General features: G+C 36.1%; 1 protein-coding gene across 5 annotated transcripts in view; it reads left to right on the forward strand.

The window, feature by feature from the left end:
* Positions 1–25,714, forward strand: part of AKAP6 (A-kinase anchoring protein 6) — a 529,429-nt gene that overhangs the window by 380,396 nt on the left and 123,319 nt on the right. For all 5 annotated transcript variants that reach the window (XM_054689765.1, XM_054689756.1, XM_054689754.1 and 2 more), the window contains one exon: positions 21,297–21,445. In XM_054689765.1, the coding sequence (XP_054545740.1) occupies positions 21,297–21,445 (149 nt within the window). The remainder of the gene's footprint in view (positions 1–21,296; positions 21,446–25,714) is intronic.

Below are 25,714 nucleotides of genomic sequence, written 5' to 3' on the forward strand. Positions count from 1 at the left end.
GGAATCAGCAGTCAGAATTGGCAAGAAAAAGATCCCCTTAGTGACAATCATTGTTCACCACATCCAGGATGTGTGAAGTAAAGGAGTGATGAGATGTTTGAGGGCCAGGTAAGCAGAGTGTGCAAACAAGGAGCACATGCTAGGGCTCAGCTACTTAAGTTGCAAAGTCATTGTTATATCTGAAGGCAAAGTGTAGTGAGTTTGAGCCCAAGAACATTCAACCTTACAAAAAATACCTGACATGTACTTTAATCTTTAGTCAGGGAACAGCAAGGGCTTGGGAATAGTGGCTACAGGACTGCAGCTAGAGAGGATACTTGGGATGGTTAAGAAGAAGCACTGGACTTGAAGCTATAGTTTTTTGGAGTCTTCTCTCATTAGCTTTGTGACTTGGGAAAACCTTATTTATTTGATCTTTGACTTTTAATCTGGTCAGTGGGTATAATAATACTTGATTTATCTTAGTATACCACAAGCTGTTAAAAGGCATCAAATGAGAAAATGTATGGAAATCACAAAATCCATATAAATATGAATGTATTTTATTTCAAAAAAAGTATCAGTATCCTGTTAGCAAGTGATTCCTGATCAAGCAGAACATTATTCTCAATGATGATTTAAGTGAATGAATAGTGAGTTGATGCACATGAGAAACAGTGAACCCAGGATTACCACATCCTGCATACTAGTTCAAGTAATAGAACTACAGCAAAACTTGCTTGCTAGGGGAATTGATTATTTGGGATGGAACTATAAAAATGAACACCTAATTATATAAATATGAAATTTACGGTTCTTCTTTAATGTCTAATTAAACAGTGGTTAGTTTCATTTTGGGTATGGAATTCTGATTAAAAGCAAGATGTTTATTTTTTTTTAAATATAGTTCTCATAGGTCTGGTTCTCAAGCTGTGAAGTAACGTATTGAAGACAGCAGTGCATTTAATGTTAGTATAAAATGACTTTGTTCCTCACTGTCGTCTTTTATTCTAACACATTCCTTTTTGTCTCAAAACCCCACTCAAACTGAAGTCCCAGTGGTATTTAAATACCAATTTGAGGAAATAAGTGAATCATCCTGTGAAATGTTTTATATTCTAGATTTGTCTGATTGTCTCTTCATAGTCTTCTAACTTTTCCCCTCTAGTATTTATTATAAACTATAAATATATAGGCTTGCTTGGATTCAGATAAAATATTTTTGTGGTGTGTGTGTCATGTGGCACTTTGTGTCAGGCTGTCTACTGTTTATTTTTAATTTAGGAAATACTAGGATACTCCCATCAGGTATTGCTACTGTATGCACCCTCCAATCAAATCACCCATACATAGTCCACTATCATAGTCCATTATGCTTCCTTTCCTCTTTCTTACGCTTCCCCCACCACCTCACCCTCTGGATGCTTCAGTTCTGTAGTCAGCTTTCAAAGGTCAGCTTTCAGACTTGTCATGTTCTAACCCTTAGTTTGGTTTCTCTGTATTCCACATTTTAGTGACACCATCAGCATTTATTTTTTTCCTGGCCTATTTTACTTCACATTATCTCTTCCAGCTCCATCCTCTATGCTGCTGTAAATGATATGAGATTATACTCTATGATTGCTGAATAATATTCCATTATGTATTTATACCACATCTTCTTTTTTTAAAAAAAAGATTATTTATGCATACAAGAACTGGGGTACAGACCAGAGGTGTGTGGGGAGTGAGAGGATTCACCAGAGACAGAGTGGGGAACAGAACAGGCAGACTGACTGAAATACACTGCTGAGGGGAGCAGTGGGCAAGACAGGAGAGGTCTGCTGCACCATGTGGGTAGCTCCCTGGCCAGGGATCGAACTCGTGTTGCAGTGGCTGTGAAAAGCTTCATAGGCTGTGTCTTAACCCTTTGTGCCACTGGGGAGGCCCTCTACCACATCTTCTTTATCCATCCATCTTTTTGGGGGCATTTATGTTGTTTCATAATTTAACTATTGTAAATAGTGCTGCAATAAACATGGGAGTGCAAATTTCCTTTCAAATAGTGTTTAAATTTTCTGGTAGATGCTGAGGAGTGGAGTTACTGGGTAATATGGAAGACCCATTACTGGAGTTACTGGGTAATATGGCAGACCCATTTTTAATGTTTTGTGACACATCCTTATTACTTTCCATAAAGACTGGACCAGTTTATATTTCCACCAGCAGTGGAGGAGTATTCCTTTTCCTACATATGTTCATCATCACCTGTTGTTTTGGTCTTTTCTATATGGGTCATTCTCACAGGTGTGAGATAGTATCTCAGTGTGGTCTTGATTTCCATTTCCCTGATGATATGATGATGAATATTTTTTTCATGTGCCTGTTTGCAATTTGCATATCTTCTTGGGAGAAATGTCTGTTTAGTTCTTCTGCCCGCTTTTTGATTGTGTTATTTGTTTTCTTTTTCTTGAGTTATGAGTTTTTTGTATTATCCTTGATATCAGTCCATTGTTAGATGTATGGTGTGCAAATATTTTCTCCCATTCAGTATGGTGTCTTCATTTCAGGTATCATTTTCTTTCAGTGTGCAGAAGCTTTTAAGTTTGATGTAATTTGTTGTTTATTTCTTTTTTGTTTTCCTTGCTGTTGGGGGTGAATCCTAAAGCTGTTGTTAACCATTTGTAATGCTAAAGTGACAGTCAAATACCTTTTTCATGGAGACAAGATTTCTCTTTTAATTAGCTGGCACTTTGAGAGACAGTGCTTTGGCATCATTTGAATATTCAGTTCCTATCAAAGGTTTGCTTAGTGGTTTTAGAATCCATTGATGATTCTTAATGGAATCAATAATTTCTTTAGGGGTTATAAATTGGTGGTTTTCTAATCCTATCATTTCTTCCACTTTTGAAAATGGCTTTTCCCCCTATAATGCTTCCTCTTATCAACTTCAGATGAACTACATTTCCTTCTTAAAAAATCAAGTGAAGTGCCTCATTTTCCCTCTTTACTTACCAATTTTTAGGATAAGGAGTTAATATAATAGTCACCTTTAGCAGTAACACTTTTTTTCTTTCTCTCTTTTGAGTATAATTATAGATAGATTAATTTTATTTATTTAACAAGCTTCAGTAAATTATAGTGGTTCTTTTCGCTGTTTAACTTGTCCCAAATTTCCCCTAAGGGTGCTTATTCATGATGGCTCCTTTGTCCTTTTGACATATCCCCATTACTCAAGGAATGCTTTTTTGCTTTCTAGCACAGATATCCCAGGCTCGCTTTGTTCTTTTCCACCTCCAGACATTTTAAAGACTTTAAAAATGATACCTTTTGCTCTTCTTTCATGGAAACAAGTGGTCCACACCATTTATTTAAAACATTCATTCATTTAGTGAGTATTATTGAATATCTGCTATGTGTCAGGAACCTGTGATGTTAAATTAAGTCTGGTTTAGATCCTGTTCTTGGGGAGATTAAAATATGTTAGGATAGAGGAGTCATGACTCTATAAAATGGAAAGAGATACCTGTTTTGTAATAGAGGGGCAGATCATGTATGTGGGAAATTCAGTTGAGATGGGAGTAATTGAACCTGAAATAACGTGTGGAATGTTGGAGTTGCAGAAATGGAGGACAGCTAGGGAAGCAGAGGCAGAAAATCTGTGTACCTAAAAGCCCCATGTTACAGCCTGATGTCAATATAAATGTGGTTTACTATTTGTCAGTAAGGGAAGGTACAGAAAATAGAGGGGAAGTGGGTTGAGGTCCAACTTGTGAGTGGTATTTAAGTGTTATGCAAACATTTTGAATTTTATTCTAAAGAAATGGCAACCAAAAGACTTTTGTTCTTTGTTGTTATTGTTTGATTTTTCAAGTAAGAACAATGATGTGACTAACAATGTGCTATAGGAAAATTCATAGAGCGATTTTTCTCATGTGGGCCATTGTAAAGAGAAATGATCATACTACTGGTAGGTTGGATGTTGAACAAACTGGCCTGTAGTGTGTATAATGAATCAAATACAAGAGCACTGGTTACTGCTGCGATTTGTGTCTCACAGGTAATAGCAGATCATCAAGGGTTTTAATATCTCTTCACAATAAGGAGTGGCTCAATTGTCCATAACAATGAGAAATTCCATGCAGCCCAGATAGCCTTCTCCAAAACAGAATTCCTTCCTTCTTGGTTCCATCTCCAAGTCTTGATAGAGTTATGCTTTCAGATGTTAATTACACGGTCAATTATGCATGCTACGGTGGAAAAGCAAAATGACTTGAACAATCAAAATACCACTGAAAACTCAAAGCCTAGGAGCTCAAACTGATATGAGACTTCTTATGCTCTTACTTTGAGGTTACTTACTCTTACTTTTAAAGATTTATTTATTTATTTATACAAGCATTGGGTGCAATCAGAAGTGGGGAGGGTGAGAGAATTTACCAGAGCCAGAGCAGAGAGCAGAACAGGCAGAATGACGAAGTACACTGCTGAGAGGAGCAGTGGGCGGCAGGAGAGATCTGCGTACCATGTGGGACCGGTGCTGCAGAGGTTGCGGGCAGCTTCGCAGCCCAGCACTCAAGCTGTGCTACTGGGAAGGCCCACTCTTACTTTTAATGTACTTCTCACAACTTTTGTTATCTAGTTTCTCAACTTAATTTAGTATATTATATAAAAAAATGAGATAAGCTCTGTCACATCAAGAATTGCAAGGAAGGGGGGCCTCCCTGGTGGTGCAGGGGTTAAAGTCTCAGTGCTATCAAACTATCACCAGCTACTGAGGCCTGAGTTTGATCCCTGGCCAGGGAGCTAACCCATATGGCACAGCAGACCTCTCCTGCCTTGCCTGCTGTTCCCCTCAGCAGTGTATTTCAGTAGATCCGCCTGTTCTGCTCTCTACTCAGTGTCTGGTAAATCCTCTCACCCCCCCACACTTCTGGCCTATACCCCAGTTCTTGTTTGCATAAATAAATAAAATACATCTTTTAAAAAAAGAATTGCAACGTATAACTCTTAAAGCCTATAGTAGATGTTGTAAATTAAGTCTAAACAAGAACTCTAAAATCATTGGGTATAAAGCTATTCATAAAGTCTAAACACATACTTTATAAGTATTTATATTTACATATAACTATAATAATGTAAACATATGAAGTATTTATAAGGTATGAAGTTATTCTGTGAAGAATAGCAGCCCTAGTAATACCTGCAAGCATAATTACATTATAATTGGTACCTTTATTTTGACAGTCATCAACAGACCAACTGTTTAAGGACATGAAATATCTCAGACTTACATCCTAAGTGAAACAAGTGAATTCAAGAAAAAATATTTGGTAATTAAAGATATAAATTACTCCACTCCTAGTCCCTTTGGTAATTAACAACCTAGTTAGATGGGTTTGGAATCTCTGTGAGTTCATACTAGGGAGTTTGACAATTTACTAAATATTTTTATTTTTCCTTGGTTTCTTGTGATTTGTACTTTTTTTTTTTTTAAGATTTTATTTATTTATTTATACAAGCACTGGGTACAGTCAGAAGTGCGGGAGGGTGAGAGAATTCACCAGAGCGGGGAGCAGAACAGGCAGACTGACGAAGTACACTGCTGAGGGGAGCAGCGGGCAGCAGGAGAAGTCTGCGCGCCATGTGGGACCCTCGTCCAGCGGCCGGGGATTGAACTGGCACTGCAGAGGCTGCAGGCAGCTTCGCAACCCAGCCCTCAACCGCTGTGCCACCAGGGAGGCCCTGTGATTTGTACTTTTCTATCGTAACTGTAATAGGTTGCATAACCATTCTTTCCTACTATAACTCTGAGAATTCTGCTTTCTACTCTGGCCTGGAATGTAATCTTCTCCCCATGTCTTAGCTAAAGTGGATCTTTTATCTCCAGGGTTAAAGTTCTAAAGAAAGCTGCTAAAATTAAACATCATCACTTTGAATTAAAATGTGTAACATAGATGCTTAATAGCTTCCATGGATTTTCTTGTGTGCAATTTTTAGAGAATTCCCATCTACTTCTTAAACTAAAAGGGTCTTTGAGGCTTTAGTGATAGCACCTCTTTTAAGGATATTTATCCATCCACAATTTAGGGGGTCTTTTGAATGTCATCATTCATATCATACCTCTTAAACTAGGAATGTAAAGTGTTTTTAGCATTGACCAAAAGTCTCTGCTTTTTTCAAGGACATTACCTGTCCTTCGAGCCTCCTACTGACATCATTTATAAGCCTTCACTCAACAACTCATTCATTAATTCATTCAACTCACAATTTTCTGGGCAGTGGAAATAGAGTTATAAACAAGCAATGAGGTTCTTGCTTTCTGAAATGTACATTTCAGTGGGATCGGGATCAGAAAAATCAAGCATAATAGAAAAAAAAAATCATTCAGCCAAAAAAATATAATTGTAAGACATAGTAAGTGTTAGGAAGAAATTAAATAAGACCTGAGAGAGGAACAATAGCAGGAGATACCAATCTAGATACGATGGCTAAGAAAGGAGGCAAAATTTAAACTGAGACCTAAAGGTTAGGAGATGATAGCATGTAAAGAAGAAAGAAGGAATATTCTCAGCCAAGGGAACTATGTGTGCCAGGTGGGAAGTGGCTAGGATCATTTAGCAATAGGAAAAAGCCCAGTGTCACAGCAGTGTGTGGGCTGAGAGCAGCTCTGAAGGCATTCTGGACAGCAAAGACAGAGAAAGCAGACCACTGATGGCTGGTACCCAAGTAGACAGATGTTTGTAACCACTGGTTGAGGCTGAGGTTAGATCTTTGCTTTAAAAAAATTTCAAGCATGGGCCTCTCCCCTGGCGCAGCGGTTGAGCGCTGGGTTACAAAGCTGCCCGCAGCACCAGTTCGATCCCTGGCCACCGGGCAAGGGTTCCACATGGTGTGCAGACCTCTCCTGCCGCCCACTGCTCCCCTCAGCAGTGTACTTCATCAGTCTGCCTGCTCTGCTCTCCCCTCTGGCTCTGGTGGATTCTCTCACCCTCCTGCGCTTCTGACTGTACCCAGTGCTTATATAAATAAATAAATAAATCTTTAAAAAAAATTTCAAGCATGGTGTCTAATACTTATCATTGTGTGATCAATAAGGGGGAAATGTAGAATAACAGTGGAGCAACCTTTGTTGAAATTTGCTTTGGACAGAGTGATGTATAGGCATCTTTTTATTTAATTTTTAAAAAACATACTTTCATTCATAGTAACCCTATTTCTTTTTTTTTTTAAGATTTATTTATTCTTGCATACAAGAGGCAGGGTATAGGCCAGATGTGCGGGATGGTGAGAGGATTCACCAGAGATAGAGCAGGGAACGCACAGGTAGACTGACTGAAATACACCGCTGAGGGGAGCAGTGGGCGAGACAGGAGAGGTCTTCCTTGCCATGTGGGATTCTCGCTGGCCGGCCTGGGATCAAACCTGTGCTGCAGAGGCTGCAGACAGCTTCACAGCTGAAAAATATATAATTGAGGTAAGCAAAAGTGAGGCAAAAGCAGGAAGAAATAATTTTTTTAACCTATCCCTTAGTTAGAACAACATTATGCCTGATAGGAATCCTGCCATTGAAGAAGGGAAAAAAATGTGTATTTGTATTTTTTTCCAGTCTCTTCCAGATATATTAATGAGCTAGTTGGAAATGAGCTTGAACATTTTCAGGAAAAGCTAAACAACAAGCCAATTCATAAATTCTAAGTAGCAGTGATAATCAATTTTTGTAGTTATAAAGATATGTATGGGAACTAATGCTGCAGTTGTGTGTGTGTGTGTGTGTGTGTGTGTGTGTGTGTGTGTGTGTGAGACAGAGCGAAAGAGAGAGGGAGAGAGAGAAGGAGACAGGCAGACAGACATCTTCCCTGGTGGTAAAATTAGAGGCCCATAAGAAATCCTGGCTTCACATGATGTCTCCATGTCTTATTCCTAGACACCTAGAATGGAACAAGGGTAGGACGAGTCTTTGACATAGATGAGAAGATGGACACCCAAGACTTGGGAGTGCTTTTCCAGGTTATCTTCACCCCTGCTATGAAAATAGATATCCACTAATAGTCTTTCTTAAAATATTCTTTTTTTTTTAAGATTTATTTATTTATACAAGCACTGGGTACAGTCAGAATCACGGGAGGGTGAGAGGATTCACCAGAGCCAGAGCGGGGAACAGAGCAGGCAGAAGGACCGAAGTACACTGCTGAGGGGAGCAGCGGACGCTGCAGGAGAGGTCTGCGCGCCATGTGGGACCCTTGCCGGCGGCCGGGGATCGAACTGGTGCTGCAGAGGCTGTGGGCAGCTTTGCAGCCCAGCGCTCAACCACTGCGCCTCCAGGGGAGGCCCTAAAATATTCTTGTAGATTATTCCATTTTGGTCTTTAGATGAAGAATAGTGAAATTAATGAAATGAGATGGGTACCATGTTAGGATGTTAATATTTATGAATATTTGATATGCATTGGTGTATTACATAGTCTCCCTAATGTACCAGCTAACAAGAATGGGATTGTGATGTGGACAGAGTGTAGGGGTTTTTACTTTCTTTTTTGGGGGAGAATATTCATTACACATGGGTTTGAGATTTACTGGAATATTCTTATCTAATATTTGGGGCACTTACTTTACTCATAGGAAGCATCTGCTGCTTCCATGAGAATTTTACAATTATTTTCCTTTGCATTATTATTATGGCTTTAGTAATTGATTAATCACTAGGATATTGAACAGCAAAGTGTTTTTCTTAGAGAAAGACTGATATTCCCACAAATATGGTTTTATAAGTTTTAAAATGACTCATGATTTTCTTTATTTTCTTCATCTTCAAATATTTTTTTATTTATCAGTGGATCATATCCAGTGTAATATCTTGATAAAATGTATTTTTCCTCCTTTTAAATACTCTTATATTATCATCTGTTTTTATGGCATGTTACTGCTTGTCTCCAGAGGCACACAGCATTTTTATTTTCAAGTAAATTTATATTAGTTACAGTCTCCAGCTGTTTTAGATATAGGATCATTTCCTGTCGGTACTGTTTCCAGGACAATTCTTTTTTCCCCCCTCACAAAAATGAAAAATGTAATTTAACAAAGACATCCTATAATTGCCTTCATATCTACCGAGGTATCTAGCAATCTAAATACTTATTTTATTTAAAACATCTGTCTACATAATATCCAGTGATTGTCCAGGGCTATATCATCTTTGGAAAAGGCAGTTGCTGCCACTTTTATTTAATTTATAAGGAACCAAAAAAAAAAAGTCTTCTTAATATTGAATCTTCTGCCACTATGTCATATGTGTGATTTTTTAAAATGAGACTAGCTTACCTTTTGGTGCTTACAATTAGTTTAGTTGTTTTTAAATTGGGAAAGACCGTTCTTAAAAAATAACTATGGAATCATTTTGTAAGAATGATAAGCTTTTGTTATGTATATTAAAGTAGCATAATAAAAATGGTGGTGTGCTCCTTCACTTATATGATTAGCCTTATTCTGGAATCACATTTTTAATTGCCTAGTTTTAAAAGTTATTTAACTGTAGTTAATTTATTTTTACATATTATAAAAATGTAAAGACCATTTTTATGTAAAGTCCTTTTGCTGCTTAGAACAGTCAATTGATATTTTCATGTTATTTTTTCAAAAAATGCATGTAGAAAGATGGCAGCTTCTATAAAAAGCTCTTTGTCTTGGTGGTGATATTGAATGTTGGTTGTAGAGAAACCCATTTGTAAACTCTATTTATTGTGCATGACCCTTGGAGCCTAAGATAAAGTGTAACTTTTAATAGATCGTATCAATTTAGGCTCAGCTGAATGCCAAAAACAACAGACACCCAGGCGTACAATAGTGTGTCTAAATTAGAAAGTTTACCTTTTCCAGGGAAGTAATCAAAATATTCTTTTTTGGAACACTAAGAGTATGAAAGGGAAATGATTATGGTTCCCTACTGACATACTGTTATGATTGACAGGAAAAACCAACATGCATGCCACCTGAGACATCTTGTTCAGGAACTTTCTGGAGGGTAGTAAATTGGTGTTGGCACAAACACAAAAAAATAAAATGACTTGATTCAGCACTTTTCAGTTCTGAATCCCCAAACACTAAAGAAAGAAGTAAATATTCATCATATGATCAAAATTTATATTGATTTTTATTCTACATTAGCAGCTCAAAGTTGAGATTCTTGACAGGGTGGATGTCGGTTTGAATGATTCTCTTTGAAATGAGGATATAGGCACTGAGCTGAGTGCTACCGTGCATTCCTGAACCATAGGCCCTGATTATTAGAACCCTAGGAGGCTAAATTTTTTAAAGAATAGTATAAAGGCACACTTGTTCAGTTCTGTTTTGATAACTAAATTGTTATTATTAGTATGTAAAGTAATTCTTGTTGTTCCTGCTTCATTCCTTCCTTTCTATCCCCATCTAAGGACAACTATTTTATAGAATTTCAAAGGAACTGGAGTGCACATCATCTGTCTACATAATATCCAGTGATTGTCCAGGGCTATATCCTCTTTGGAAAAGGCAGTTGCTGCCACTTTTATTTAAATTTATAAGGAACCAAAAAAAAAAAGTCTTCTTAATATTGAATCTTCTGCCACTATGTCATATGTGTGATTTTTTAAAATGAGACTAGCTTACCTTTTGGTGCTTACAATTAGTTTAGTTGTTTTTAAATTGGGAAAGACCGTTCTTAAAAAATAACTTGGAATCATTTTGTAAGAATGATAAGCTTTTGTTATGTATATTAAAGTAGCATAATAAAAATGGTGGTGTGCTCCTTCACTTATATGATTAGCCTTATTCTGGAATCACATTTTTAATTGCCTAGTTTTAAAAGTTATTTAACTGTAGTTAATTTATTTTTACATATTATAAAAATGTAAAGACCATTTTTATGTAAAGTCCTTTTGCTGCTTAGAACAGTCAATTGATATTTTCATTTATTTTTTCAAAAAATGCATGTAGAAAGATGGCAGCTTCTATAAAAAAGCTCTTTGTCTTGGTGGTGATATTGAATGTTGGTTGTAGAGAAACCCATTTGTAAACTCTATTTATTGTGCATGACCCTTGGAGCCTAAGATAAAGTGTAACTTTTAATAGATCGTATCAATTTAGGCTCAGCTGAATGCCAAAAACAACAGACACCCAGGCGTACAATAGTGTGTCTAAATTAGAAAGTTTACCTTTTCCAGGGAAGTAATCAAAATATTCTTTTTTGGAACACTAAGAGTATGAAAGGGAAATGATTATGGTTCCCTACTGACATACTGTTATGATTGACAGGAAAAACCAACATGCATGCCACCTGAGACATCTTGTTCAGGAACTTTCTGGAGGGTAGTAAATTGGTGTTGGCACAAACACAAAAAAATAAAATGACTTGATTCAGCACTTTTCAGTTCTGAATCCCCAAACACTAAAGAAAGAAGTAAATATTCATCATATGATCAAAATTTATATTGATTTTTATTCTACATTAGCAGCTCAAAGTTGAGATTCTTGACAGGGTGGATGTCGGTTTGAATGATTCTCTTTGAAATGAGGATATAGGCACTGAGCTGAGTGCTACCGTGCATTCCTGAACCATAGGCCCTGATTATTAGAACCCTAGGAGGCTAAATTTTTTAAAGAATAGTATAAAGGCACACTTGTTCAGTTCTGTTTTGATAACTAAATTGTTATTATTAGTATGTAAAGTAATTCTTGTTGTTCCTGCTTCATTCCTTCCTTTCTATCCCCATCTAAGGACAACTATTTTATAGAATTTCAAAGGAACTGGAGTGCACATCATACTCATACTTAATAGCAGCATTTGCCAGCATAATTGTACTTAGGAAAGAACTGCCAGTCCTGCAGGGCAAGAGAAGCTAAGATTGTATCTTCACATTATACATCTTTAATTTTTAGTTTCTGCCAGAAAGTAAATAAGGATTTGCTGTAGTTGAATTTGGAAGATGGGAATAAGGACACAGCCATGGAATATAAACACAGACTTGATGCCTGTGTCATTGTGCAGAGATTTGCTAAGGAAGCAGTAATGGAGAAACATCGAAATTCTAATCATCCCCTCCAGTCCACACAGTGTAATCACGCTCCTTTCCCACCCTAGCTCATGACATAAAATGCTGAATTTTTAATGACTTTAACTACTTGCATTACAAAGAGGAGGAGAGAGGTGGTGGATGAAGCTCTCCACAAATGCAATTGTGTGATATATTTGTTCTTTATGTTTCTTAGGTGGAGGTGTGGTAGTTGTTGTTGTTTTTAATAAAGATCTTATCCAACATTAAATTGAAAGAGGACATTTTTCTTTACATACAAACAAATGCAGAAGAAATAATGAAAATAGCATTTGTGTTCATTTCTCTGCTTTGTTTAAATGCTTTGCCTTTCAGAAATATCATTAAGGATATAGCTTTAAAATTGAATTTCTTAAACATTATAGTGAGTGTTTTAATAGTTTGTAAATAGCATCAAGCTGATAGAAATAAAGATGACCTTTTTAAGATATAATTATATTTTTTACTTAAATCAGTTATCTTTCATAGTCCTGACTCAGTTATCCATGAATATGAATATAAATAAACTTTGAGAACCTAAGGCTATGTTTCTAGAACTGCTAATATGATCATAAAGGTTTTGTATCTTAATGTGCAAAGATTAGTATATAACTAGTAGTCTTTGTTAAGTACAACAATGAAATACCTTTGAGAGCCTTGTTAAATTTTTGATACGTGTTTAATTTAGCAATAGGAAATATATTTTTAAATCTTTTTATAACTCTTACCTATTGGTTAAAAGCAACCTTGTAATAAACTTATTGTTTCCTTGGCAAATTCTCTGAAGTATAATATTGGTCTTATCCTTGAACGAATATTTTAGCTCCTCTTATTTAGTATAATTTTCCTGTAATTCATATTTATGTTCCCTGAGGGCAGGCACTCTGTCTAACCTAGATTTTATATTGCACAAAGTCTTATACATAAGGAGCACTGCAGATCTATCTGTCAAATGAATAAATGAAAGCCCTTAGTCAAGTTTATTCCAAAGAAATACATTCCTCCTTACACCTTTGACTCCCTACTCTGATTCTATAGAAGGAAGCTTTCCTACGTTGCTCAGCCATGTGCCTACAGGATACAAGAACATTGTGAGTTTCTCATCTGTTGTAATGCCAAATGTTATTTGTATTTAGCTAGATTGTAGCTGATCACGGATATGGACGGATATGTGAATAAATGTCTCTAGAGAGTTCATTTCTGGACAAAGGAAATGCACTTTGAATTCTCACCAAAAGAGAAGTTATTTCAGGAGCTTATGAACTACCAACAATGATGATAAAAACAAAAATTAACAAAATAACCAGGTTCTTTTACAAAAAACATTGTAAAAGTGACAACTTTAAATCCTGGAGTGAGTATGGGGTGCTCTGCCAAACAAAAGCATGGAGATTTCCAAGTGTAGATTCTAATCAATCCTGGAAGTCCTTGTTAGGGCCTCTGGGAGGTTGAGACCTGAAGGTGTTTCCAGAAAAAGGAAGCACTGTGGGTCATTTGCATGAGAGGAATACTGTGGGAAGGAGAGAGGGGAGGTATAGTAAATATTTATATAGGGAAGAAGAAAAAAGGCATGTGCTTAAAGATACTATATATATGCATATATATATATATATACGTTATAAAAGTGGGAAAATATTTCCAAATGACAAAACTATTTTCAGAAAAAGTATATTCCCACAAACCTCTCTATACATGATAGCAGGATCCCCATGGTCTTCCTCAGTTAGTGTAGATCTTCCAAATACAATCTATGGCATTGTTGTCTTTCTAGAGTGTCAAATGAGACTTTTTTTTTTTTTAAATGGGGAAAGCGAATTTTATTAAGGTAAAACAAGTTCCTATGCAGAAGACTTAAAACTTCCTTTTGAAATGAATTGTAAATAATACCACATCAAGACAATAGTTGAAATTTTCATTCTATATGTTTGTAACTGTTGTGGTTATTTTCTAATATAATGTGTGACATATAAGATCACTGTGTTAGCTGAATAAAATGTTACCAAATGATTCTTGAATTGAAAATTATTTCTTTTCTAGAGAAGAGTAAGCAATAACTTTTTTTCATTAAAGAAAAAGTCTCATTCTAAGGGAGAATGAAGCCAACAATTGAAAAATCAAGCTGAGGATATAACCTTCAAACTATTTTACTTCTTTGTATATTTAAACCATTTCAGATCTTCAGACTTAGAAAAATTTGTTCAATCAATTTATATAGAGTATTACGTACAGTGCTGTGTTGGGTGCTGGGGGTACAGCAATGAGCACATAAGATAAAAGTCCTTATCCTAATTGGGCTTCCAGTCTGCTTGGAAAATATAAAATATATAACATATTTTGGCAATATATGGCATTATATATACATATTTATATATATCTACATATAGATACATGAATGTATAGGAGTGCTGGGGGATGTAAGTTGGACTTTTAAGTAGAAGATCAGAGGAGATCTGAATGAGAAGATGTCATTTCGGCAAAGACCTAAGGGACGTAAGGGACTGAACTATGGTGCAAACAAGAGCAAATTCGCCTAGAGTGGGCCTACCAGCTCTGCAGAAGTAGCTTGGGATAGGTTGAAGATTGAGGACGAATCTCTGGCATGGGAATGGGTTTGAGACAAAAATAGAAGAGGAACTGGACATAGTAAGATAATGCATGTAAAAGCAATTTTACTGTGATGGAGAGACAGTGAATAGGGCTTTCACCAGAGGATAGATTAGTGTCAATTGGTCTATAGGGATATTATTTTCTTTTTTTCCTTTATATGGGAAAGCCAACAGCATTCTTTTGGTTAAGGTGCTAATGAGAATAATACAGTAGGGAGGAAAACTTGATGTAAAAGAGAAAGACAATTTGCTGTAGAGGGGATCTTTTTTTTATTTCTTACATTTTATTTATTTATTTATTTTTAAAGATTTATTTATTTATACAAGCACTGGGTACAGTCAGAAGTGCGGGAGGGTGAGAGAATTCACCAGAGTGGGGAACAGAACAGGCAGACTGACGAAGTATACTGCTGATGGGAGCAGTGGGCACGGTAGAGGGGATCATTTTTGCATAGTAAGAGAATGTCTGGTGCACCAGTGGAAGGGATTGGACTTTGATGGAAATATGGATAGTTTCCACACTAACTGGAGGGAAGACAGATGATATGGACCCAAATGCAAGTAGATGGGTAGATGTACTAGGAAGCTATAAAGTACAGTTCAAGTGGACAGGTAGACCCACAATGGCATAAGTTAAGAAAGAATAAAATTAATGGTAACACATTTGCAGTGTACTTAACCCAATAGAGAATATTGGGTCATGCAATGATAATGAATTAATTGATAGGTCTTAGTTAAATTAGTGTTTTTTATGGCAAGGATAAGGCATATCTCTATAAGTGATTATGTGTTCAGTCCTTAAAGAATGTTAGAATGACTGAAATTCTCCCCATCCCCCAAATTATCCTGGGCTTTTTGTTATTAAAAACAATGTCAGAGGGAAGTAGATGATTGAGTACTCAGGCCAAAAATACCATTGAATTTGGGTCACAACATACCAAGTCAAATTTAAATAAAATATTTCAGAACACAGTGTCTTGTGTTCTGATTAAGTTATTAATCTGCAGTCTAAATTTGAAGAGGAATATCTCTAGTGAGTTGAGCCCTAGTTGCATACAAAATAAAGGTGGGAAACATGCTACTATTGCTAACTAGCAAAGCAATTATAATAAGCCACAGATGAGAAGGCAGTATTCCTGACTTTATTATATATATTAGTCTGCTAGGGCAATAATAACAAAATGCCACAGACTGTATGGCTTAAACAAATTTATTTTTTTAAATAAATTTGTGAGAAATTTATTTCTCACACTTTTGGAGACTGGAAGTCCCAGATCAAGATTTGGTTACTAGTAAGACCTTTCTCCTTTGCTTGTAAAAGATTACCTTCTTGCTGTGTCTGGACATGGCCTTTTCTTTGTTTGCTATCTCGTCATTTTCTTATAAGGACACTAGTCCTGTGAGGTTAGTGCTCCACCATTGTGACTTGACTTAACCATAATTACCTCCTTAAAGATCATCTCTAAATAAAGTTATCACATTGTATGTTAGGGTTTCAATGTATGAATTTGGAGGGACACATGCATTAAGTTAAAAGTTTACTAGAAATAGGAGTTACTAGATTCTCTTAGACATTACCATTCTTTGGGACTTCTGACTCAGTGGAAACTGTTGATTCCTTTTTCAATGTAGCACATCAGAATTATTTCAAAGCACATTAGAGGTAAGAGTTTTATAAGCATTAAATGACTACCTTGCCTTGACAGGAAGAGAGAAATGGAGAAAGATTAAGGCCATGCAGAAACAATGACATTTATGTTGGCATGTTGTTGGATCACTTCCATATCCAATCACAGCTCGGAGCCCGTTATCTATTTGCTTCTACACCTGACAAAGTCATATCCATACTCCCAAATCTGCTTCAAATGCCACCTTCATCAAGCTTTTATTGCCCAGTCCTGACCTTTAGGCAATTAGTTTGTATTCCCATCCTCCACCACAATCATTTCACCTGCCACAATTGTACTTAGCTGCTGGTATGGTTCTTTTCTATACTGCGCCGTATAGACATTGTATTTTATTCTTCTTTATCCCCACAGACTCTGATGTAGTTCTTGACACTTGATGAAGACTCAATATGAGTAATAAATGGATGGAAGTATGAATGTAAAATTCACTCATTGAACAATTATTTACTCAGCCCTACCATGTTTCAGATACTGCCAAGGTGTTAGGAATTTAAATTGGCAAAGTAGACAGACAGACCCAGTTTCTATATGGGGCTTGGAATCTAGAGAGAGAGAGAGAGACAGAAAAAGTACAAGCCAGCAAATACAAGATTTTAAAATAGTGGTATGTGCTGTGAAAAAAAATAGCGCTGTTTCAAAACAGTGAAAATCTACTTTTGATAGAGTGGTCAGGGAGGCCTTTGTGAGTCGCTACTGCTGTGAGAGTAGTTATCTGAGGATGAGAAGAGATTAGCAAGAGATGTTCCAGATTTAGAAGAAAATATGGTAAAATGTCCTGAAATAGGAAAGAACTATTAAAAGAACTAAACTGTTAAAAGCAGTGAAAGAAGGAAAGGAAGACAGGGGCATGGTTGTCAAAAGAGAGACTTGTAGGAAATGAAGTTTGAGGTAGGGAGAAACAAAATCTCATGAGCCATAAAAAAGTTTGTTTTTCAGCTTTGAACATAGTATGAAACCAATTTCTGTTTTATTAACGCCTCTCTGGTCACTATAAGGGAAGGGATTTTGAGGGACAGGAATTGGGTGAAGGGAGATACAGATTAGAAGATAATTGCCCTCTTGCAGGGGGGAAGAGGATAAAGGCTTAGATCAGGATGGCAGGAATGCAGATTGGAGACAGACTGGAGAGAAACTTTGGAGGAGGGATCAACAGAATGTAGGGAGTCATTGGCTGTTTAAAATGAAGAAGAGGAGGAGTTAAGGATCACTTTTAGGTTTCTAACCTGAGCAACAGATGGTGCCATCTGTTTACAAAGAAAGGCCTCATTACTAAAAGTTTTGGGAGATGTAGTGATGATGAAAATGGAGAGTTGTTTTGAACATGTACACCTTAAGTGAATCTAAGTAGCATTATCAAGTGGTTGATTAGATAGAGTGTAGAGATCAGAGGAAGGGGATTGGGAGCTATTGCCGTACAGTTGGCATTGAAAGCCCTAGAAAAAGGAATGAATAAAGAGGTTCAGAATTAAGCTTGGAAACAACAGTCACCAGTGATCTCAGCTGTAATTCAAAAAGATCAATCACTGAACTACCTATGAAACAGATTTGGGAATGGTAGAGAATATGGTAGGAAGAGCAATTGAGAGTCTATTGCATTAGGTGAGCCAAGGGGCAATATAGGCCAAGACTAGAGTAAGAACTGATCCTTCGTCTCTTCTCATCATATACTCTCTTAGTGGCAGCCTCATTTCATCTGCTAATGTTAACAATTACTCTAGATTTATACTTTAGTCCTAATATTTCCACTTATTGCTGGATATATCATTCTTGGTACCTCAGAACTAAAGTCTCAAATCCAACTTATTTGTTCCATTTACACATATAGTTCTTTGTATACTCCAACTCCCATTGCTGGCACCCCAGGCTTCTCAGCAACCATTCAGTAAAAGGTCGATTTGTCATTGACTATAGTTCCTTTTTATTTTTCTTAATAAGTAAATTGTTAAATCCTATTGTTTATACATCTATAATATTATTTAAGCAGGCTAAGTTTGCATTTGTAAAATAAAATACTTTAAAACTATCCACTATTATTATAGATGATAATAAATAAAATTCTTTAAATCAAAGATTCAGTGTTGCTACTATTTTAAGAATTGTATTTTCTTCAAATTTTTCTTCTAAAAATGTATCTTCGGACTGAGATACATTGTGAGAAAAAGTTAAGACATTCTGCAGAGAGATTTTAAACTGGCAAAGTCATTCAGCCTTAACAGAAGGAACTACTTTGATTCTATTTTTATCACCATGTGTAGGAAGGAATCACTGAAAGCAGAGTTAGAAATAGAAATGGATAGAAAGACCTGGACTGTCTAATTCATCTTGTTTGTTCATTTGCTATGTCAAATGCCTATTTGATACTGTGCAATAAAAATTAAAACATTTTAGTCATTTTCTTAAGTTGACTTTTTTTGAATGTCTCTGTCTTGTTCTATGAACCCCTTTCCATGTGTCCTATAATGTGAGAAGTGTTTCTCTTCATACGCAGAAATGGCCTAGAACCTCAAAGGGATGAAGCCCAGTTATTTTTTTGTAGTAATGATGAATCCACACTAAGTCAACCACATTAAGTGATCCTTTTTTAAAAAAGTTTTATTTATTTATGCATACAAGAACTGGGGTACAGGCCAGAGGTGCAGGAGGTGAGAGGATTCACAATAGACAGAGTGGGGAACAGAACAGGCAGATTGACTGAAATACATTGCTGAGGGGAGCAGTGGGCGAGTCAGGAGAGGTCTGCTGCACCATGTGGGTAGCTCCCTGGCCAGGGATTGAACTTGTGGTGGCTGCAGATAGCTTCATGGGTTGCATCTTAACCCCTTGCACCACCAGGGAGGCCCTTAAGTGATCCTTTTTATGACCAGTGTCCCACATTTGTAAGATCATTATTCAGAATAAGCAGTAGTCTAGTTTGTCACCTTAGAATAGTTAAAACTAATAGGAATCTCTAAGAAACAAATATGCCCCTTGGCACCTAATGGTACAGATGCATTAGTCTAATGAAGTTTCCAGTGGAATAATCTTATAATTCCTATAGTTTTGACCAAAAGAGGACTATATGTATGGGTGGTATATGGGAAGAGTATTGTTTTTAAGTTCTTTAATTATTGTTCAATATCTCATAGTTATCTCATATTTAACCACCTAAGAATATCACATGCTCTTTTTGAAAGATAAATTCTTTTTTCTTTCTTTCTTTTTTTTTTTTTTTTTAGTCATTAACTCCCAATAGTCAGTTTTATGCTACCTCTCCACCCCCATTAAAAAAAAATTCTAAGGTCAGTAATTATTATTTCTAAAATTGTATGATATTTACTAACCTCTTGATTGGGTCTCTTCTATGATGCCATTAGTATGCACCCCACCTCCTTGTTCACATCATTAATAAATATGCTAAGTAAGTCTAGAGCTTGCATTTCTTTTGTGCCTTCCCACCAGCTGCATACCTTCTCCCCAAATAGGATATACTCAGTGTAACATTGTCCTTTGTTTATAGTGTTTATTCTTGTTGTTTGTTTTGTGTTGATGAATAGGCAATTCATTGTTTTATCTTTTTATTTTTCAGTTGAGTCTATTCTTACTTAAGTCAATTAAATTAGGCAAGAAAAGTTCTCATAAACCAATACATAGACTGTATTTTTTAACTGATTTTTGAAACCTCAATTATATGAATATAGTAATTTAGCATTTTTGAAAGTTATTTCTTAGCAATCTAGATCATTCACAATTAGCTGCTTGTGGAAAGCAACAGCATGGGAACCCTAGAATGACTTGAGATTTTACATTTCATAAGTTACTATTTCCTTTACAAAGTCCTGATTTGCCCTTTTTAAGCAGCTGCCACTTTGGTTTTTTTTAAAAAACACTTTCTTTTTCTCTATAGTGGAATCTGTAAAACTAGAGAGTAGGCAAAAGGCCTTGTTTGGCTCTGGACACAGAGAGTAGAAGGTCATATCTGACTCAGCTTTTCTTACATGTTGCAGAATTCTGGCAACTATCCAACAGCTGACCCAGAACTATTTTTCTTAGGCGAATATGTAATTAAGTCATAAAGAAGTAGCAGTTTTAAGCCTTATCAGAAATATTAATGAATGTGCTTGGACTTAGTGATCTGTGCCAAAAGAAATAAGAGTTCCTTTGGTCCAAAGTGCACATGAAGTCAACATTGCCCCCTCCCCTTTACCATGGTAAGCATGCCACTGAAGAGATTTCATTCCTGATCTCATCTGGTCTTCCAGGGAACCCTAAAGCCACGGAATCACAACAGCTGCAATAAATAAAGCATCTATTCAATTCATTTCCATGCCAAATATTATTCAGCATTCTTTTGACCTTGGATTGATAGAAAACAGCATGGTGAACTTACTACCTCTTCTTTACCACAATGAGCCCCAAGTAATTAGGAAAGATTGAACAATTCAAAGCCTACATGTAAGCAAAATCACTATACCCTCTATTTTAAAATTATTAGGATAATAATATAAAGCCAAAAAATGTAATAAAGGCAGCCTGCTGTCACTATTGAGGAGGTATTAGAATTAGTGCTAGGCTTTTTTATTCTCCTCAGGGACGATAATGAGAAGCATTCAGAATATGTGTCCATGCAAATATATGGGTTGGAAGGGGATCTTTAAAAAATAAATGTTACATATGTGGCAATAGGAGGAAGAATATTATTAAGGAATTTCACAGAATTTTTATGTAAAGTCTCATCATACAGTGTTATGATCTCAGGGATATTTTGTGATATTTACTGAGTCTTCTGAGAGTTCATTTATTCAGGTCATATTTTAAGAAGGAACTTATAAGATTCAGATCTAAAATATAATTTGTAATATGCCCAGCTGATCCCATTAAATCCAACCCAAAAAGGAAGGGTATAATGATGTGAACAATTCCCATTCTTTGAGTTGTTACACCTCACTTGAAATGCATTCCTTCTGGATTAAAACAGCAATTCCTCTTTTTTTCTCTCTCCAGGCTGAGGTTCAACTATGCTACCTGGAAGCACAAAGAGATGCTGTTGAACAGATGTCCCTCAAGCTGTATAGCGAGCAGTACACCAGCAGCAGCAAGAGGAAAGAAGAGTTTGCTGATATGTCAAAAGTTCATTCAGTGGGAGGCAATGGGTAGGGAATATTCTTTTTGTTATTTTACTAATCTTTACTTTTCCCATGATTTTCCTGTTAGGCAGGCATTTCTTCCCCAACTAACAAAGAAGAAGAAAAGCAGTAGATTACCCATTTATTTTTTTCTATTCATGCTGGAATTGAAGGTTGGGTTTTATCAGCTTCTGTCATCTAACCCAGAACTTCCTAATTTTGTTATTGTTTTTCAAAACAGCCTTGTGATCTTGCAAGGGTTATTGTAACTTTATTCTGCCTGTAGTATTGATCTTCTTTCTTTATAATTTTTCAGTGTATTTACCTGTTTTTAAATGTCACTATTTATTTTAATGTCTATTTAAGGAACTCCTAAATACCAGGACCTCATTGGAAACTTTGTAGAACGTAATTTTCCTGGAAAATGTAGATATTTAATAATTGTTTACAGATCATGGGCTAGCCACTTAGTTTCACATACAGTCAATTGGAAAAATAGAGTAGCACTTGCATTGATTATAGTATGTGAAAGGACCCAGCAACTTCAGTGACCCATCAACAATTTCATTCAGCCTGAGACATATGGCTGTATTTATTTTATAGTAACTACCCATACTATTAAATTGTTAAGTCATGCATGCAGGTATTTCCAAATAACTGTGAAGTTATATAAATGTGTGTGTGTGTGTGTGTGTGTGTGTAGTCTTTTCAGGCTCAATTCTAATATTTAGTAGATGATTATTAAAAAGTAAAAGAGTAGTAATGAAATTTAATTATTTTATGATTTTAACAACTTGATAATAATTATACTCATAAAAATGGAAACAGTAACCTATTTCATTTTTATACTTGAACCAGACAACATGGGGGAGAAGATACTTCCCCAACTTCTGTTATATATGTTAAGAGCATCATATGAATTTGTGAGACTTAACTCTTGCCAAAATATTCCCTGAAAAGGCAAGAGCAAAGAAATCTTATCATGTACTAGTTTGCATTTATCTTTTAAGCAGTTATAGTTCTAGCCCCTTAAAATCCTCATACAAATTTTTTGGATAAATTAAGTACATGGATTGCAAATTCTGTCTTGTGTTAAAACTAAGCTCTAGGGATACAGAGAAAGGATCAGAGCCATGATTCTGTATAGGAAGTGGGAAAGAACTTTTAAATTGTCAAGTTCACACACACACACACACACACACATATACACCACACACACACATATATATATATTTATATATATAATTTGTAGTTTTATCAGGATTTTTTTAATGCATAGACGTGTTATGTGTATATTTGATTCATCTTCAATTATTCAGTAGACACAAGACAGAAGCTTTGCAACAAATAAGAAAGAATAGGTTATATTTTGGAGCATGAATAATAAGCTGTTTTGAGGACTTAATGTGCTTTAATTTCTCTAAATGCCTAAATAGTCTCTGGTGTACATGCAAGCACAAACTTTAGGTCACATTTTTATGTCTTCTAAAAGCCCTAGGGATTGAGTGGGTACCACATGCTTCTGACCTCAGATTCCAAGGCCCCAACCTGAGTACTTACTCTGGGCTCCACAATTCATAAATCTGCTCTGGGAATTGCTTAGTTAACAACAAGCATTGTTCTGAGAAGTGGGAGTAGGTGAACTTGCCTGATATCCTTTGTTTGTGCTCCTTGGGGTACTGAAGACTGTGTATTGTGCAGAAATTTAAGAGTGCACTAAAGAAAAGCCAGCTATTTAATACTAAGAACAAAATCCATATACTCCTTTCTATTTTCTGTTTACATACAGAAAAGCATTGTTTGACAAATGTATGTGGGTGAGGTTATCTGGGGTGTTGTGCCCCTAAGACACTTTGCTCCCACAGTTAAATCCTTAATTTTGAAGCCTTAAGAAAACAGCCTTGTAAAAATTATCTGCTCCAATGATACATAAACTTCATTAACCATTCCTTTTGTTATATAGAATGAACATTGTTTCTGATAAGCTATTGTGGGAATAGTGTGGGCTTTCCAGGGTCTTCATTCCATATGCAGATAGTCAATCACTAAAGAGGAAATTAAGTTGATGATACAATTCATATATTTTTATTTCCTTCCCATGCCTACATGCATGCTAAAAAGAGTATGTAATTGAAAAATGTATAATAAGACTATTCTAAGGAAGACTCAGTGGCTAGACAGAATGGTGATCTTAAATTTCTAAGAATATTACATAACCAAAAATATATCATTTAGAAATGAATTTATAGCTTCTCTGATTTGATAAAAATATGAGTAGCAAGGTGCTATAACAGTTTATATCCAATTTATAACTGCATGTTTAATAGTCATGGTGGAAGATTTCCCCAAATGTATTTCAGGCTATAAGAACTCTAGTATCGGTTATGTGGGCCTCTAGGAGATAGTTGATAAGTTGATAGTGGATCCAGCATTGCAATGTGGGGAACCATGGCTTCCTGGAGGGACATGCAATGTGTCCCTCCATGCAATGTGTCCCTCCATGCAATGTCAGTAGTGATTGTCAGTGGGGTAGAGTGCTGCTTTTTGATACCTGCTGATATAAACAAAAGAAGTTATACATTGTTTTATTTCTTTCATCCAATAAATATTCACAGAAGTCCTACTATGTACATAGCATGATGCTCTGAACAGTTTGTCAAGAATGCTTACATTTTAAATACTTTGTAAAATGTAACATCTCTTTTCCCAACACTTCTGTCTATTAAGACGTTGTCTCATTTCCATTTTCAAATGAATTTCAAAGATGCTATTTAATTCATTAAGAAGAATCGTACTTGCTGCCAAGACTCAGTGTAGATTATGAAGCATGCCTTTTGTTCAGTTTATAAATGTTAGAACTGGGAGACAAAAAAGGTAGGTAACTGGTTTGTACAGGATAATGGTGCTAAGATTTCAACATAGAACCCTAGGTCAGAAGGTAGTGAACCAATCATAGTCACATGTTGCCCTTTCTTTGAGAATTTCTGTAGAATTCCATTGATAGGCACTTTCCCCCCTAAATTTCATACTGTGAATATTCCATAATGTACGAAATTTAAATAACAATATCTTCCTCCATGGAAGAATCTTAAGGAAATTTCATTAAAGCCATAAGGAAGTTTGGTCATAAGCATTACAAGGTATTTGTAAGTGAAAAGAAAATTGACTCTCATTCACTAGTTGACAAATATTAATCAAATACCTCCTATATGATGCACAGAGATTAAAAGACAAAAATGAAATGGTCCAGCATTTGAGAGACTCACTGCTTTATAAACATCCATAAACAACATGGATTTAAAGGATCTCAAATGATGAGTTAGACATCTGTATGGAGGGTTGGTATCATTGAAGCAAAGCTCAATTCTGACTGTGGTGAGGGGAGTTGGAATAGGTCAGGAAAGCTAGTAGAGCATAGGGGATGGTTTTGGAAATAAGGCTAGGGAAATAACTTTTCTATTTAATCTAAATACCTACAAAAATAGACCACAGTCCTTTCTTCCACGAAAGCTATAGTCTAGCAGAAAGTATAGTAGTGAGCCAGTACTTTCTTGTACAGTGAGAGAGGAGGAAAACAGAGGGTGCTAGGAGAACTCAGAGAAAATAGATGGACTTTATGAGGCAGGGCTGTGTCTGATCATGTCATGTACACTGCATCTGTTACAGTACTAGAATGAATAGGTGTATATATGAATAACTAAAACTGATCTGGGGCTATTAAGCCTATTAAATTGGAAAGTGTGGGGATGGGGACCCACAATCTTTTACTTAAGAAGCTCTCTGACACTGAGATTTGAAAGATAATGTTTTTGTTATAAGAGATTTTTAGGTTAAAATTTAATGGAAATGTGGAGACTAAAGCTAGAAAGAATCAATAAGCCTTGGTAGCCCATCACCTGAGGGGAATGAAGGAGAGAAAGATGCTAATCTGATGTTCCAGTTGTTACCTCAAAGAGGAGAAAGAAAATAAGGGGATTCACATTCAAATGATTTTCGTATCATTCATCACTTAATAATTATTGAGCAACTATTAAGTGCAAACTATACTGGGCACAGGGGCTGTAGAGACAATGGGAAGCAAAGGGTGTCAAGTGTATGTAAATCAGGAAAACCCTCAGGAGCAGTGTCAAGAAGGATGGCCCAGGGTCAGAAGTGAGGAGAATGTTTCTCACAGAAGAGGCAGTGTGTACAAAAGCTAGAAATACTAAAGGATACCCAACATGTCTAGATTGGTGGGCTTAAAACAATAGCCATGCAGCAGTGTGGAGAACAGATTGGTATGGGCAAGACTAGACA

The sequence above is a fragment of the Talpa occidentalis genome, unplaced genomic scaffold (genome assembly GCF_014898055.3).
Source record: "Talpa occidentalis isolate TD23 unplaced genomic scaffold, MPIMG_talOcc4v2.1 talOcc4.11, whole genome shotgun sequence".
NCBI lineage: Eukaryota > Metazoa > Chordata > Mammalia > Eulipotyphla > Talpidae > Talpa > Talpa occidentalis.